At 33.7% G+C, this 15,509-nt stretch overlaps 3 protein-coding genes across 4 annotated transcripts in view; 2 read left to right on the top strand and 1 right to left on the bottom strand.

Moving 5' to 3' along the window:
* Positions 1 to 6,844, top strand: part of LOC129944411 (uncharacterized) — a 62,868-nt gene extending 56,024 nt beyond the window's left edge. For both annotated transcript variants that reach the window (XM_056053818.1, XM_056053817.1), the window contains exons 6-11: positions 528 to 656; positions 720 to 866; positions 929 to 1,041; positions 4,298 to 4,532; positions 4,594 to 4,675; positions 4,753 to 6,844. In XM_056053818.1, the coding sequence (XP_055909793.1) occupies positions 528 to 656; positions 720 to 866; positions 929 to 1,041; positions 4,298 to 4,532; positions 4,594 to 4,675; positions 4,753 to 4,856 (810 nt within the window). In that variant the 3' untranslated portion in view covers positions 4,857 to 6,844. The remainder of the gene's footprint in view (positions 1 to 527; positions 657 to 719; positions 867 to 928; positions 1,042 to 4,297; positions 4,533 to 4,593; positions 4,676 to 4,752) is intronic.
* A 4,132-nt stretch (positions 6,845 to 10,976) lies between these two features.
* LOC129946010 (phosphatidylinositol N-acetylglucosaminyltransferase subunit C) lies at positions 10,977 to 11,962 on the bottom strand. Its single transcript, XM_056056014.1, has one exon. The coding sequence runs from the start codon at positions 11,886 to 11,888 to the stop codon at positions 11,043 to 11,045; it is 846 nt and encodes a 281-aa protein (XP_055911989.1). The 5' UTR covers positions 11,889 to 11,962; the 3' UTR covers positions 10,977 to 11,042.
* Positions 11,963 to 13,387: 1,425 nt separating this feature from the next.
* Positions 13,388 to 15,270, top strand: LOC129945369 (DNA-directed RNA polymerase III subunit RPC5). The gene is made up of 4 exons (XM_056055060.1): positions 13,388 to 13,542; positions 13,612 to 14,425; positions 14,492 to 14,748; positions 14,846 to 15,270. Exons 1-4 carry the CDS (start codon positions 13,510 to 13,512, stop codon positions 15,149 to 15,151), a joined length of 1,410 nt encoding a protein of 469 aa, XP_055911035.1. The 5' UTR covers positions 13,388 to 13,509; the 3' UTR covers positions 15,152 to 15,270.
* The last annotated feature ends 239 nt before the right edge of the window (positions 15,271 to 15,509 follow it).

A 15,509-nucleotide genomic window follows, 5' to 3' on the forward strand; every position in this document is an offset into this window, starting at 1 on the left:
CATGACAGCGTATCAACTTGTCTAAAACCTTTTTTGACATCGAAAGGTTCTGTTAAGTTGTTTCCAACCTTTATGGAGCAGAGTGAATTCTCCATGATCATCCTGCACAAACGGACTAGTTTGGCGGTTGCGCCAAAACTAGACATGGCTCTATACAGCTCGTCCCTGTAGATGCTATCATATGCGGCCTTGAAATTGATGATTTTAAGTAATATTATTAGTTTAAAAAGCTTTGTGTGAAAACATTAAGCACGGTCGATGAATTTGATATTCTAATAGTTTAAACCTTGTCCCGTACATTTTTACACATTTCGAGGAGTTTGGCCTTTAAAAAGCTTTTAACTATCAATGCTCTTACATCGGCTTTGTTAACTATTAAAATGTTTCCTTCAAAACTTAAGTTGGGTCTTGCCATGGATTCTCAACCATATGCAGTTCTATTCAAAAAATATATTAATTTTACAAAGAATCATAACACCATACACCGCTTATGTTAATATTCTTATCTTGGACAATTTATTTATTAGGACAAGTCTGCATTGAAGAAATCAAGCCACGGACATAGTCACGATCCTGGTTCAATGAATATGCGAGGAGCATTCTTACACGTTCTTAGTGATGCTCTCGGTAGTGTAATTGTTGTACTAAGTGCATTGGTAAGTCTATTAATTATTAAACTAAATAATTTTTTGTAACGAACATTCTTTTGTTTCGTGAAGATTGTATGGAAGACAAATTGGAAATATCGTTTCTACATGGATCCAGCACTATCGATTGTTCTTGTATTACTAATTTTGCGATCAGTTTGGCCGCTTCTTAGGGAATCAGCTTTAATTCTATTACAAACAGTTCCAACACATATTCAGGTAAGTTTCTTATTAATTTTAAATTATAAACTATGTAAATATAATTATTTTTATATCAATAGGTAGATGCTATTCAAAGAAGACTACTCGAAAAAGTCGATGGCGTATTGGCCGTTCATGAATTCCATGTGTGGCAATTAGCTGGTGATCGAATCATTGCTTCTGCCCATATCAGGTTAGTAATAGTAAATTTGCCCTGCTCTTTAGTTAATAATATTAATTTTAATAGATCCTTTGTAAACAAAAGTAATGTAAGCAAAAATGATCTCAATATTTTTAGAATTTAACTTATAATATAGCAGGACTGTCTAATAAGTGTATTTTTAATAATTTTTATGGCTATGTTAATAATTTTGAAGTAATTTTTCTGTATGAAACTTATTTGATGGAATGTCATATCGGCAACTATGTTAACAAATTTAATAATTTTGAACTTAAGAAAACAAACAAAAAGGACAAAAAAAGACCTTAAAGGCATAAATTGTGAATTTAAACAGAATGGAGTTCTGACTTAATCGGATTTGAGGATTTGTGGAAAAATCTACCGTATAATCCCAGCTTATGTCAATTGTAATCACTGGAACACTGACTTCGAAAATATCAAGGATTTCTTAACGTGTGGTGATGTTGAAAATATATTGCTAGTGGGAGACCTAAACGCAAGAATAGGGATTGAAGAAGGGGTTGAGAATGCCAGACTCGGAAAAGCAAGAAATTCAAAAGACACAATTAAGAATGCAAGAGGAAGTCGAATGCTTAAACTTTGCAACATTTTGGCCTACGTGTAATGAACGGTGTAAGTGATGGTGATAAATTAGCTGAATTTACATTCGTGGGAAAACAGGGAAGAACGTTCATTGACTACAGTTTGGAAGGTGGTGACTGGAGAACAGTTGTTTAAAATCTGGAAATAGAAAATAGAACGTGTTCATACCACTTGCCTCTTTGTATAAGAAAAAAATGAAATCAATGTACAAATGCAACTGATTCCCAAACTTCGCTGGTCAAACGAATCTGCATCCAACTATAGAACACTTTTAGATGCACTTCTAATGATTGAGCAATACGACGCAAGTTTGAACAAAATTGAAAAAAGCATTGAAGAAGCATACCATATACCGAATAACAGTCAAAGAAAAACTGAATATAGAGAACACTGGTTTGATAGGCAATACATTCAGGCGAGAAGCCTTTCCTACGCTTGGCTGAGTGCATATCGGAAGTCCAATACAAACTTCACAAAAGGAAAGTACATGGAGTATAATCAGGAATATAAACTTCTCTGCCGAAAAAAGACTATTCATAAGCCCAAGTACATCAGCTTGCAAAGTGTAACAAGTCGTCTGAGTTTTGGAACCTGGTCTACTATTAGCTCTTATCTTAATTCAAATAGATTGCAAACATATTTCGAGCAATTATTAAATCCAGATGTGCCAAATAAGTTTCTGAATCAGTATGCCACATCTGGCTTCAAAAATAATATTTTAGATGCACCAATTTCAAAGGAAGAAGTGTTTATATCGATAAACAACCAAAAGGATCATAAGGCTGCGGGCACTGATGGTATACCCGCAGAATTCTACAGATATGGTGCAGATACTCTTGTTGTATCTCTAACAGCAGTATTCAACCAAATCTTTGAGGAAGGCACCATCCCAAATCAGTTCAGCCATGCCTTGATTTTCCCAATCCACAAGAAGGGAAGCACTAAAGCTCCTAAAAACTACTGAGGAATCTCGTTTTTGAACTCGTCATATAAGATATTTACATCGATTCTGCTCAGTCGTTTAAATGAATGGATACATTCTAATAATCTGCTTAGTAAGTTTCAAGCTGGCTTCAGATCGGGATACTCCACCATCGATCACATTTTTGTGCTCCGCTCGATTGCTGATTCGTTTCTATCGATAAATAAGAAACTATTTACATTTTTCGTTAATTTAAAAGCTGCTTTCGACACTGTGGATCGCAATGCCCTGTTTTATAAGCTTTTCCAGATAGGAATGTCGCTTAAGTTCGCTACAATATTGAAAAATGTATACAAGACTACCAAAGCATCAGTGTGGAATGGCCAATGTTTATCAGAATGGTTTCATACGAACTCAGTCCAAGCTTGTTTGCACTCTTCATTGATTATATAGTCCTGCACTACCAGCAGGAATCGAGTACGCGGGCGTTAACATTAAAGCTCTTTTTTTCGCTAACGACATTGTTCTGCTCGCTTATACTCCGCAGTCCCTTCAGCTTATTATGAATAAGCTTGCTGAATATTGTAAAAGTTGGAATTTAGTGGTAAATTTATATAAATCCAAGGTGATGGTTTTTAAGAATGGCGGTGGTAGATCGGGTGCAAGTGAGAAATGGCACTAAAATGGGGAGAGAGTACAGTTGGTAAAATAATACAAATATCTAGGAGTCTGCTTTACTAAGAACTTCAGCATGAAAAAACATCTCACTGACAAACTTGTTAAGGCGAAAACAGCTTTAAACGCAGCATTTAATAAAGGGTCCCCAAAGTAGTATCGGATTCAATTACATATATTTTATGCAGCGCAAGTTTGGGGAGGTCGGAAATATGAACAAGTGGAAAAACTGTACGTAAACTGAGTACGCCGAACTACATGATAATACTGGAAACGGGTTTATCGCCTTTATTTATAAAAACACTCAAGCTGCAGGCCGATTACATCCTCAAAGCTCTGGATATGCAAAGTAATCGGCTCCCAAAGAAAGTAGTTCTTTAAGCAATCCAATCCCGAAGTGGATGGTTTAAAGACTGGATAGAAATAGCCGAACAGGAGGATGTTGACCTAAACTACAGTAACCTTAACTCTTGGAAGCCAACTTTATATCGGCTAATAGCTCGTCTGGATTAAGCCTCAAGAACAGAATACACGGAACAAGCCAAAAGATCACTGCACCGTATGATTTACAGTAGACCAGACTACGATCTCAGGGAAAGAAACTACTTTCACGACAAATATACCATCGAACAAATTTCGTTCATGTTCCGGCTAAGAGGAGAACTCCTTAATCTAAACTACATTCCTCACCGTGAGGACTTATTAATTTTACTCAACCTGTGCACCTTGAAGGAGCGGGAGGATGTTTTTCATTTTGTTGGACGATGTGCGATATTGAGAGAAATAAGAAGACTTATAAAGCGTTTTAATCTTAAACTGCACTTTCTTTTTAAATTTATATAAAGCTATACTTTTAGTTGTCAATGAGGCAGACGGCAATGCCATTGATCATATTGATTGTTTAACCAAATAATTGTAAAAAATGTATGTTTAAATAAAATCAAAATCTAATCTAATAGTAAATTTGTTAATAGTGCAATACTTAATTGTTAGACACAAAAAAAAACACAAAACAAAAAAAAAATACTTATCTCAACTGTTGTCTTATTTTCTTTTATTTTTAAATAGATGCCGCAATTTGTCTGAATATATGAAAATTGCCGAAAAAGTGAAAGAATTTTTCCATAACGAGGGAATCCATTCGACGACAATTCAACCCGAATTTGTTGAAATTGAAGGATGCAACATGTCCGATGGTACATCCAGTTTAAATATGAGTGGATCAGATTGCTGTGCACTAGATTGTCCGACAACAGAAGAAGGATGTGTCAAAGCCACCTGCTGCCAAACTAACAATAAAGTTGTGAGTATTATTCATTTAGGATTGTAAAATAATTTAAATATAATAAATGTGCTCTTCTTAGTCACAACTGCCATCACCGGCGAATTCTCCGTACTTATGTCGCCAAAGAAATTCTACAAGGAATACAAATGATATTGAATCAGGTAATAAGTGTTTACATATATTGCTTTTTAAAGTAAGTTTTTAAAAAATAAATTTTCTTTTTGTTTGATTGGTATAGGTTCCCTATTGGAATCTGTTACAACAGCCGCCAATTTAATAAGCAATCCACCAGGAGCGCCTCCCACTGCTCAAAATGAAGACACAACAAAAGTCATAGTTTGACAAAATAAAAGCCAAAACAAGAAGCCAGTTAAACTCCATCATAACAAACAAAATTCACACCAAAAACTAAATCAACAAAACGATCACACAGACCTAGATTCAGAATCATCCCACAAACTATTTTCACTATCGTCATCAGCAATAAAAGAAAGAAAAAGCCAATTACCATTAGCATCATTATCATCATTATCGTCATCATCCGTTTCGGCTGCAAATACAAGTAAATTTGAATTGAATTTCGTCAAATTACCACAACCATTTCGAAAGTCTGAAAGCCGTTTACCAAATGCAAACATTTTCGCCAGTGCACTAAAGAGAACACCCAATTCTCAACGAAGACTACTCCTTAAGGCGGACGATGATAAAGATAATAATTGCAGTAGCCCGCCGGAGGCTATTGCTGCTGTAAGTGGTGGAAGTCCATTGGTTCTGAGAGTGTCAACAGTCGAAGTAAGTACTAGCCATTATACTTCCAACAATAACAAACACCCTGAATCCATGGACCGTAATGACGAGCCACTTACCAACTGCAATGGACACTGTGAAATTCACAATGAAGAAAACAACAAAAACAGACTGAACAATATGCATTGCCAGTGCAATAACAAAGCGGCAATTTCTCCAACTGCCAATGGCTGAATGACTACATATTAAAATCATAAAAACAAAACAAAAACAAAACTTTAGAATATTTATGTGTTTTTTCAAAGCACAAACAAAGGTAAACCCATTAGACCACAAAAATCAAGAGAAAAATTCAATAGATTAAAAAAAAACATTTCACATATTTTAAACAAAAAATATTAGTTGAATTTGAAAATAAAACGTTAACAATTTTTTATAATGTTGTTAGTCTTTGTAACAGTTTATAATAATAATGAAAAAATCCCCTAGGTGAGCTTAATAAAAAATAAAAGCAAATAATATAACAAACATAGTCTCGAAGACAAAAAGTGATGTTGATTGTAGATTTATTTGTGTTTTAAAATTTAGTGACCATCCTGAAATTATATTCAGAATGAGTGTGCATGCGTGTGTAAGAAACTAGTTGAGTTTATTTCCATTTACAACAAAAAAAAAATAAGAAAGAAAAATGTTTGTTTTGAATTTGTTTAGTTAAAGTTAACGTAGAAGATTATCGTTCACAAAAAAAAGAAAAGAATATTGTTTTGTTATAATTTTTGAAAAGGGAAACCATTGTGTTCCAGCCTTTGATAGTCTTTTTCCACTGTATTATTAAAACTTCAATCATAATGTTATATGAAAGAAATGTAATTGGTGTTTCAATAATTTAGAAACAAAAACATAAATGCGTTATTTGTTCTTAAGGTTTTTAGGACGCGAGAATTGAATGTTTCTCTTAGAAAAGTTATGACTTTGTGTCAGAGTATTGTATTCGTAATTACAAATTTTTTAAGATAGCCATGCCCGTTAAAGATTCAAGCTATGTCCCAAAGAAATAATAAGCGAAAACTTAAGTTCTAGCAAATTCTTTTGCGATATGCGCATATTTTATTGTATCAGCAAGTATGTCTGTTTCTCCCAGATATTTTTTGGATGTGTTTTCGCAATTCGTTGTATTAAAAACAATGAAACAATTCTAATTGCATCAACAACGTTCTAGAGGAATTGACAACGAAGCATCTCCGAAAAAAGAGTCGAAACAGAAAATAATTTAAAAATACTCGTCGAAGTTATATTCTCGTTGCTGTCGATGAAAAGAAAATCTATCACTTGCTCTCAATTGCAGTTTTAATTACAGAATTTTAAATTATTACGCATACAAAAGCGGCAACAAGCATTCGTTTCTACTCATTAATTTCACTATTTCTCCTTTAATCAGCAATATTTTTTATATCAAAGAATAAACTTGTCTACCTTTTAAAATAAACAAAACAATATTAAAATAAAAAAAATGCGTTTTACAATTTCCGTTTAGTATTTTTTAGATCCTTTATTATTTAATAAATGTTTAATTCTGAAACGTATAGGTACCTAGTTAAAAAAAATATAAATAAATGTACTTTAATAAAAAATACAAACAAAAAACGTAATATCTTAATTGTAATATTTATTTTTAAGAATGTAATGTAAATTTAAATACATCTTTTTTATATTTATATTGTGTATGTTTAGTAGAAATAAAGAAAGAAAACAAAAAAACAATGTTCTTAGCAGTGTGTTATATAATAATTATTTTATAATATAATTACAATGTAGCTATGTATTTAGAACAAAAAGAGAATAATTAAGATTTATTTTATTGTTTGCTTTTGTTTATTTTTCCTTTTTCAATAATTTAGTTGTTTGTTACAAACATAATTATAAACACATACAAAATTAAACCAAATCAATAAAAAAAATAGTTCCATAAGAAAAAGTACAAGTTGTTTTTTTTTTATTATTTTGCGGCTGATATGCTTTCAAATATATCAAAGTATTCATGAAAACTTTTACCAATTTTATCCAGAATTTGCTCTTCGGAAATGGATCTTCAAGGGTAAATTTTTGATAAGCTGAATAACGATATGTGGACAGGTCCTTAACAATTTAAGATTTGCCGGCGATATTATTTCTACAAAATCTTTACATATTCAAAAAATGTTGACGGAACTAACTAGCTTGTGCGGAAATTATGGACTACAAATAAACAAATCAAAAACTAAAGTCATGACAAATCACACTAAAGATGATATAACTTTGGACAGAGAAAAAATCGAGTACGTAGAAGATTATATGTATATATTTGGGACAAATAAAATCATTCAAAGACCAAGAAAATAAAGAAATAAACAGACGCATCACGAACAGCTGGAGACAATTCTGGAGCCTGAAAGAAATCTTACAATTGGACCAAAGTGCAGACACAAGGAAAAATATCTTCGACTCTGCTATTCTGCCGATTCTAACTTATGGGCTACAAACAATGAGCTTGACTACAAAAACACTTGACCAGGTTAGAATATGGCAAACCAAAATGGAAAGGAAAATTCTAAACATACGACCGCGAGATAGGATTAGAAATGATGATATCCGCACAAGAACTGGAATTATAGACGTCATAAATAGAACAAGAAGACTGAAGTGGAGTTGGGCAGGACATTTATCTAGACTTCCGGATCAAATATGGACAAACTGACGACGAAATGGAAACCAGATAACAAGAGACCAGCAGGACGACCCAATAAAAGATGGAGTGACAATTTTCCCATTTGACAACAAATTGGTACAACGAGGCCAAAAATAGAGATACATGGGCAGCCTTGGGGGAGGCCTATGCCAATATTCGACCGACATAATAAACTTTTTGATTTTTTTTTTGATTTAAATGGGGAGTACAATTCAATTCGTCAATAACTAAAAAGCCCTCTATTGTATTTACCATCTTTGCTACTATCCATAAGTAGGACTTTCATAAAGGCAATTAAACACCTAGAACGCAAAATGTTTGGGTTTTCCAAAGCACTGCAACAAATTTGTCTCCCCTCTGATCTGACTATTATCTATAAAAGTTACTTACGCTCAAAGCTTGAGCAAAACTACCATCTCTGTGGTGATGCTAGTGTAGCTTACTTACGACTCTTGGACTGCATTCACAAGAACGTTAAAAATATTTGGTGACAATCGTTGAATAATTTACATTGCTTGAACATTGTCATAATCAGCCTTATCACGGGCCCCGTCGCGTCGTAATGTAATAGATTCGTAGTACTAACCCCGAAAAAAACTATCATTGTTCCCGTCGTACTAAAAAAAATTCGGAGTTCGTGAAAAGTGGTATCACTAGCCCCGAATGAATAGCAGAATAAGGAGTTTGGCAGTTTGTTCTAGGAACAGTTATTTTGATCGGAGTTCAATTGATAACGAAAACAAAATATTAAGCGTGCGAAGATAAATTAAATACAAATAAAATGTTTGAAAAAATCATGTAAGTTTTACTATTGTTTTAATGTGAAAGTATTTACCTATACTTTTTATTTTGAAAGGGCATATAAAGTTATCACTAATAAAATTCAGTTCCAAATTCTTTATGAAATGCTTCAAGAAAAACCTGAAATTGCCCAAGGATTTTCGAAAATCCCTAAGGAGGAAGTGAATTCCTTTCGGTAAGCAGTAAAAAAAGAGTTAAATAGCCTAGGCCCACCTTCTAAACCAAACTTTTTTATAATTTAATTCAATTCTTAGGTGTGGTTGGATTGGAAGGTATGCTTGCTCTGGAGTAGAAGTCAATCTGTATTCTGTGCTTGACATTTCTCAACATCCGTCATTTCCAATTTAATCCAAGTCGGGCACAATTTTCTTTCCAAAATATTTAGCACAATTTTAAGATTTGTGGAAAATGTTGAAACGGGCCATTTCGATCTCAAAACCTTTGCCAACGACGTATTGGTATCCTTCGTCCGCAATGAATAACAACAGAACTGCCAAACCCGAAAGAGTATATAAACGCTGCCTTATTCACTCGAAAGTTTTTTTTTTAAATCTGCAAATTAATTTTCTTTGTAAGCATTGGAATGCTTAACATATTTTACCAACACTTTGTCATCAAGATCTAAGCTAAAAGCATCCCTTAAAATCTTGGGCTGCATTTTTAGTGTTTGTCATCTTCGTGTATATTTTCTTCATTTATTGCAAAGATTGCAAGCAATATTATCCATTTTTAAAGACAAAAACATACAGAACTAAATCGAAAGATGAAGAAAGAGCTTTTATTTATTTCTCTTGTTTAGACGCAAATCGGCCGATTTTGAAACTCCGAATTAGTCAGCCTGGAATTCATGAAATTTTTACGAAATTTGTGCAAAATTGTATGAGATTTTCCACTACGAATTCATGATAGGGCTGAGTATTTCTGTGTGGCAATGATTTTTTGATTCCGTTCGGGGCTTATGATGTAAATGTATTCGTATTCGTAGTGTAACAAAATTTTCGGGGACTCGCTACGAGTGACTCTGTGATAGAAGTGAATGTCTCTTGTCTCACTATTTACCGTTATTTCAACAGAATACATTTAACTGAAATATCCAGTTGCATTAAAAGATAAAGGTTTGTCCGATAACTAATCTATGCTTGTCAATATCCAAACAGGAATTGTCCCTTCCAAACTGAAATTATTTACACTTCAGTATTTCAGATTGCTCATAGCAAGTTACAAACTACGATCAGAGGCTCATCTTAAGTGCATGTGTTAGTGGTTAGTAGGATAATAATACAATTAAAGCCTAACACACGCACAAAATACAAAACAATTAACATGAATTAATGCAGAACAACAAAAGATAAAATAAAGACGTTTACGATAGGGGAGCACTTGTTTTAAACAGATTTTAATCACACCTTATTTAAATTTAAATCTATCGATGAACAGTTTAAATTATATAAAATGCTCATTCGACTTAAGGCTTCATTTTCCCATAGTTAATTCTATGGAAGTCAATGTGTATAAAATCAAAAGAACGTAAGGGTGATGAGTTCCGACTTGGTAATTCAAATGTACACAAGATAAAGGAGATAAACCAATTGAACATAAAAGTAAGATGTGTTTATAATCTAGAATTCAAAGTTGAAAACTTTAAAGAAAATCAATGTACGAATAGATGTCGAAGTGTAAAGTTTAATTAAATAACTTCTTTCCCAAGTTTTTAACAAAATAGTATAAGGACGTTTTAAGACATGTAATACACATTTTTTTATTGGCGATTTAATTGTTTAATTGAATACAATTTGCGTGGTAAAATAAATTTGTGTCGATCGCTTGTTGGAAAATTTGTTAGCAATATTAAAAACAACAATTCCCTGATTGTATGAATCACTTTAAATTTCAGCTTTTTTCTATAAGTTTCTATAGCTCCGCGGCGTTTAATAGAAGGGTTTTTTCAGAATTGAACGCTCTACAAAAGGGTTCATTTTGATTTATCCTTCACTCTCATCAACGGGGTAGTACATACCACCGAACATGCGATATTGCGATTCTCATTTTTCTGCCATTATCTCAAAAAATACAAACCCCACAGAAAATATGGATGAAACAATTTTATATGAAAGGTTATTTCCTACAAAAAAAGTCCTCCACATTTTGTAAGTGCTAAGTTGTTGCTCCTCAGAATAAAAAGAAACACGTAGTCGAATACAGTTTTATTTATTTTTAAATAATCCTACTTAAAAAGTACTTATAATTAAAAAAAACTACAATTCCTTGTCAATACTGCCAGTCTCTTCGACAATCGCCTCGTCCCATGGTCCATGAATGTTATGTTTATGTTTCTGTTGATGCACAAATATCAACGGACAAATAAAATTTATAAAAACAATAATAACAATATAAATATAGAATCCCTCGGTAGAGATCCCATACAAAAAGGAACAACATAGAACAAAAATCGGCAGCATATACCAAGGCTTCCAGTATCTGGCCGTAAAAATAGGATACAAAACAAAAAATATAGCTGATTGAACAAGAAGCACAAATGCACTGTAAGACGATGACAATCGTGAAGCTAGGCATATCGATCCAAAAATCACAGCATTCAATGATACTGTTTTCGATACCATTGCAACGTCGAGACCATAGTCATGAAAGACCAGATTGAGAATGAAGACGAAAATAGTCATTGTACAAATGGTATCCGTACTGATGGCATCGGTTAGTTTGTGCAAGAGGGGTGAGAAAATATAACCGAAGATAAGCACAGCGACTAGAGTTTTGGAATCCTCAATTAAGTCAGTGAATTTTAATTGACGTCCATGACAAAGGACATATCCCACGCAGGTTGCAACACCACTTGATAGTAGTAAGTCTGTGGGTGATGCTTTTTCATAGAACAGAAGGTAGAATATGATGAGGAATCCGGTGATGCAGGACATTTGGTTGGTAAGTTTTGTGGCACCCTGGATGGCTTCCGACAGGGAGTAGAATCTCACGTTTATGTTTGTTTGGAGATCCTGCAGGAATGATGGGTCGGTGTAGTTGTCTTCGTAGTCGACATTTTCATATAAGTTCTTTTTCCATGGACGACGGGATTCTTTTTCCATATTACTAATTTTGTTTTGTATTATTATAAAATAATTATGGAATGTTGTTTGTTTACAAATTGTTAACACTTACTTTTTTTTTTGATGTTTTTATTTTTTTGAGGCAGGGTTGGTTGAGGAAAAAGACTAGTTCACTATAGATATCAACATTGTATAAGTAGTGTTTAAGGTGGAAGCAAATGGATAAGAAAGAATATTGTACTATTTATAATCTATTGTTTGAATATATGTTTCCTATTTTAAGCATCTGTATTAATTTTTCGAGAATACCCGTGACATGATGATTAAAATGTGAAAATGGACTGTCATGCGAGAGGTTTTGAGTTCGATCCCTGTCTGTGCCACCTTAAGTTTTATTTACAAGTACTGCCTCTTGCGAGAAATTGACAAATTCTCCAAGAGTAACTCTTTTCATGAAAAAGTGCTTTCTCAAATTAGTCGTTCGGATTGGGCATATAAACTGTAGGTCTCCAACATCCCTGCAATTAATCGCACGCAGGAATGGTTGAGAGTTGTAAGCCACAAGGCGCTGGTTCTCTACGGACTGTTGCGCCACCTAATTTGTTTGTATCAATATTTCACATGTGGCGAATTAAAATTTGAATAGATTTAAAAAATGTAGGTGAAAAAAAGCAGTAAAATTGAAATATAAAATATTTCCTTAACTTTCTCGTCATAACTTTACTTTTTTCAAAAAATAAAAAGCTTTCAATACAATTTCTAAAAAAAACGGATATACAAAAAAAGGAAAAAATATCAAAATTGTATGTCTCTTAAAATCATGATAAAATAATTTATTCGGGCGTGACTTTTCATTACCGCAGCACGAATTTTCATCAGATTTTTTACAGTTGGATAGGGGTCTCAATAGAATATGTTTTAAATATTAAAGCGAAGACAACCCGTTTAGTCATTAAAAAAATATTTTCTCGAACAAGTTTTTTTTTGATAGTACGGCATACTAACAGCGAGCTATGCAACCCCCCCTGCTTGGCTAAGTATAGGATTTGTGGTGGGTGCGATTTTGGGTATAAGCAAAGAACTTTTTGCATTTGTACACTAAAATTAAATCCCTAACAAAAAATCAAGTATGGCAATACTGAACAAAAAACATGGAAGAAACGTCAAAATCAACGTTTTTGCTTTTTATATGAAAAAGTGAACTTTGAAAATTAATTTAAAATAGAACTAAACGTTTGCTCGATCTAAAATTGGTATAATTATTATTTGTTTGCTTATATCTATCAAATAAAAAACCGGGAACCGAAATTCGTGCTGCTGTAATTTAAAGTTGAGCCTTTATTCGTTTGATTGGCTAAATAAAAGTTGAACACAATCAGTAATTTAAACATTTTTTAAAAAGTGCAGTTTTGTTTTTAACTATCAAGTTATTAAGAAAATATTAAATAAATACAAATCATTCATTGTGAATTAAACTAAATAACTCTTATCGTGAACCAAAAATCAAACGTCAGTTCAAAACACATGCTTCTGACATTTCTCTTGTTAATCAAATAGTTTTCAAAGCGACGAAAGCATTTCTTGTTTAAATCATTTTTCCTGCGAGCCTGTGACTAAGTAAAGTTTTAAATTAACTAAGTTCCTTGCACTCCAATACAATATGGACGAAGATGAAGATTACGTTGTAGAAGAGGTAAGTAAAAAACCATCCCCCACAGTACTCATTCTCAAAATCCACCACTTGAACTCTTTTTCTGTACAGATTCCGGTATTTCTATCGAAGAACTTACAGGACAACTTGTATCTCTTCCAATACCCGACCAAAACTCATATAACCAACTTTGATGCAGCCAATGTAGTAAATTGCTGTGTCAAACCCTTCAGCAACGATGTCAAGGTGGACTTCGCCATGAATATAGAATCCAAATACTATGATCGTTTCAAAGGAGAACAATTTGCCATTATGGCCGATGGCAAGACTCAAGTCAAAGGTGAACGTCCATCATTCAAGCATGGCATCATGGATAAACAGTCATACACCAGCACAAAATCCATTGACAATGCCGCAAAGTACATTGTAGGCATTCTGCAGGATAAAGAAGTCCATCTGTCGCCTTTGACTAGCATTCTGCAGCTTCGCCCAAGTTTCCAATACTTCGACAAAGAGGATAAACGTGCTAAGGCTGAAGAAAAGTCCATCAATGAGGAGGACGACGATGAGGAACTGCAGCAGGTCACAGTGAAGTTCTCGAAGACTGGGGCGAATCGAAGCAAGAAAATCAAAGACAAGAGTTACGACAGCTTCGTGAAGCGCTGTACCGAAGAACCCTGGTGCGAAACCCTCTGGCATCCACGAACATCACCCACGGCTGAATTGGAACGGCAAAAGTTGTTTGCCACCCAACAACAAACGAGTCATTCGATGGAATTGAAGGCCACGAAATACGCCGGCAAGCTCTTGATACAGAATTGTCAAGAGATGAGTATTGATACGGTGCTTCCATCGAAGGTGATTGGAAAAAACAAATTAAAGACAATGCCATTGACTGATCAGTTAAAAGTAATTCTCAAAGATGGTGAGTTATTTTATTGTTTCTAGTTTTGAGAATTTTCTGAATTCTGGAATTCTGTGGTTTTTGCAGCTCGCATGCTCACTTTCGATGATATCATGTCGATTCTGACAGAAAGCGATGAGTGTCTCAGTTCAGAGAGAAACTTGAATGGAGTGAACTCTGCGGAAAAATGTACGCCATTGCTTGTGCTGCGGACTTTGGCATTGGTCGGGGTGCTCATCAAGGGTAATTGGGTTGCCAAATCAGAAGTCATATATCCTCCAGACAATTTATCCAATGCCAATGGAGTGTGTTCGGATTTGATGATTCGTGCTAGAGACTATATTGTAAGTTTAAAAAATATTTGTAACCATTTGGGGCTCATAAATCGTACATAATTTTTTGTTATAAAATAAGGATTTATCATTTTTCTTTTTCTACTAGCTCTACAAATTCTCCAAACAAGAATTCCTCGATCGTCGCCAAGTGATCCAAGCAACTCAACTACCACCGGAAGAAGCATTAGAGACTTTGCAATCCGTAGCTAAATTAAACACCGAGAAGAAATGGCAACTTCTCTTACCGCCTGATAAAACATTTATAAATCGCTACTCAGATCATGTCCAACGACAAGATATGCTTTGGCAGGCAACAGAGCAAACATTCAATGAAATGGACTTTGAAAAATCACCAAAACGAGTCCGCAAGCGATCTGTAAGGGAAGCCAAATTAGATAAGTCATTAGCGTGAGTTCGCCTATCGAATTTGTTAAGTTTATATTATTAGATTAGTTTTTATACACAATGTAAAATATAATATAAATTAATGCGATATAATTATTATATTAAATAAAAAATACTTTATATTTATGTGGAAGTTTTATTGTTTTTACATAATAATCATTTGATTTACTCTTTGAAATATTTCATCAACAATTTCATTGCGATTTTTTTTTGTTATTTCCAGTACCATTGATTTTTTGTCGTTTTTCATTCTTTCAATTATATCGATTGTTTGCCGATTTGGGATTGTTGCTAGAATAGGAGTCTTTCCGAAAACTTCTTGGATTCGTTGTTTGAATTTTGTACTCAATAATTCCATTTTTCCA

This window comes from Eupeodes corollae, chromosome 2 (assembly GCF_945859685.1).
Source record: "Eupeodes corollae chromosome 2, idEupCoro1.1, whole genome shotgun sequence".
NCBI lineage: Eukaryota > Metazoa > Arthropoda > Insecta > Diptera > Syrphidae > Eupeodes > Eupeodes corollae.

Excerpts from the sequence above, each read along its gene's own strand:
- LOC129946010 (XM_056056014.1), bottom strand. The coding sequence starts at position 11,888 with ATGGAAAAAGAATCCCGTCGTCCATGGAAAAAGAACTTATATGAAAAT.
- LOC129945369 (XM_056055060.1), top strand. The coding sequence starts at position 13,510 with ATGGACGAAGATGAAGATTACGTTGTAGAAGAG. Across the intron at positions 13,543-13,611 it reads AAGATTACGTTGTAGAAGAG|ATTCCGGTATTTCTATCGAA; the intron begins GTAAGTAAAAAA and ends TTTTCTGTACAG. Across the intron at positions 14,426-14,491 it reads AAAAGTAATTCTCAAAGATG|CTCGCATGCTCACTTTCGAT; the intron begins GTGAGTTATTTT and ends TGGTTTTTGCAG.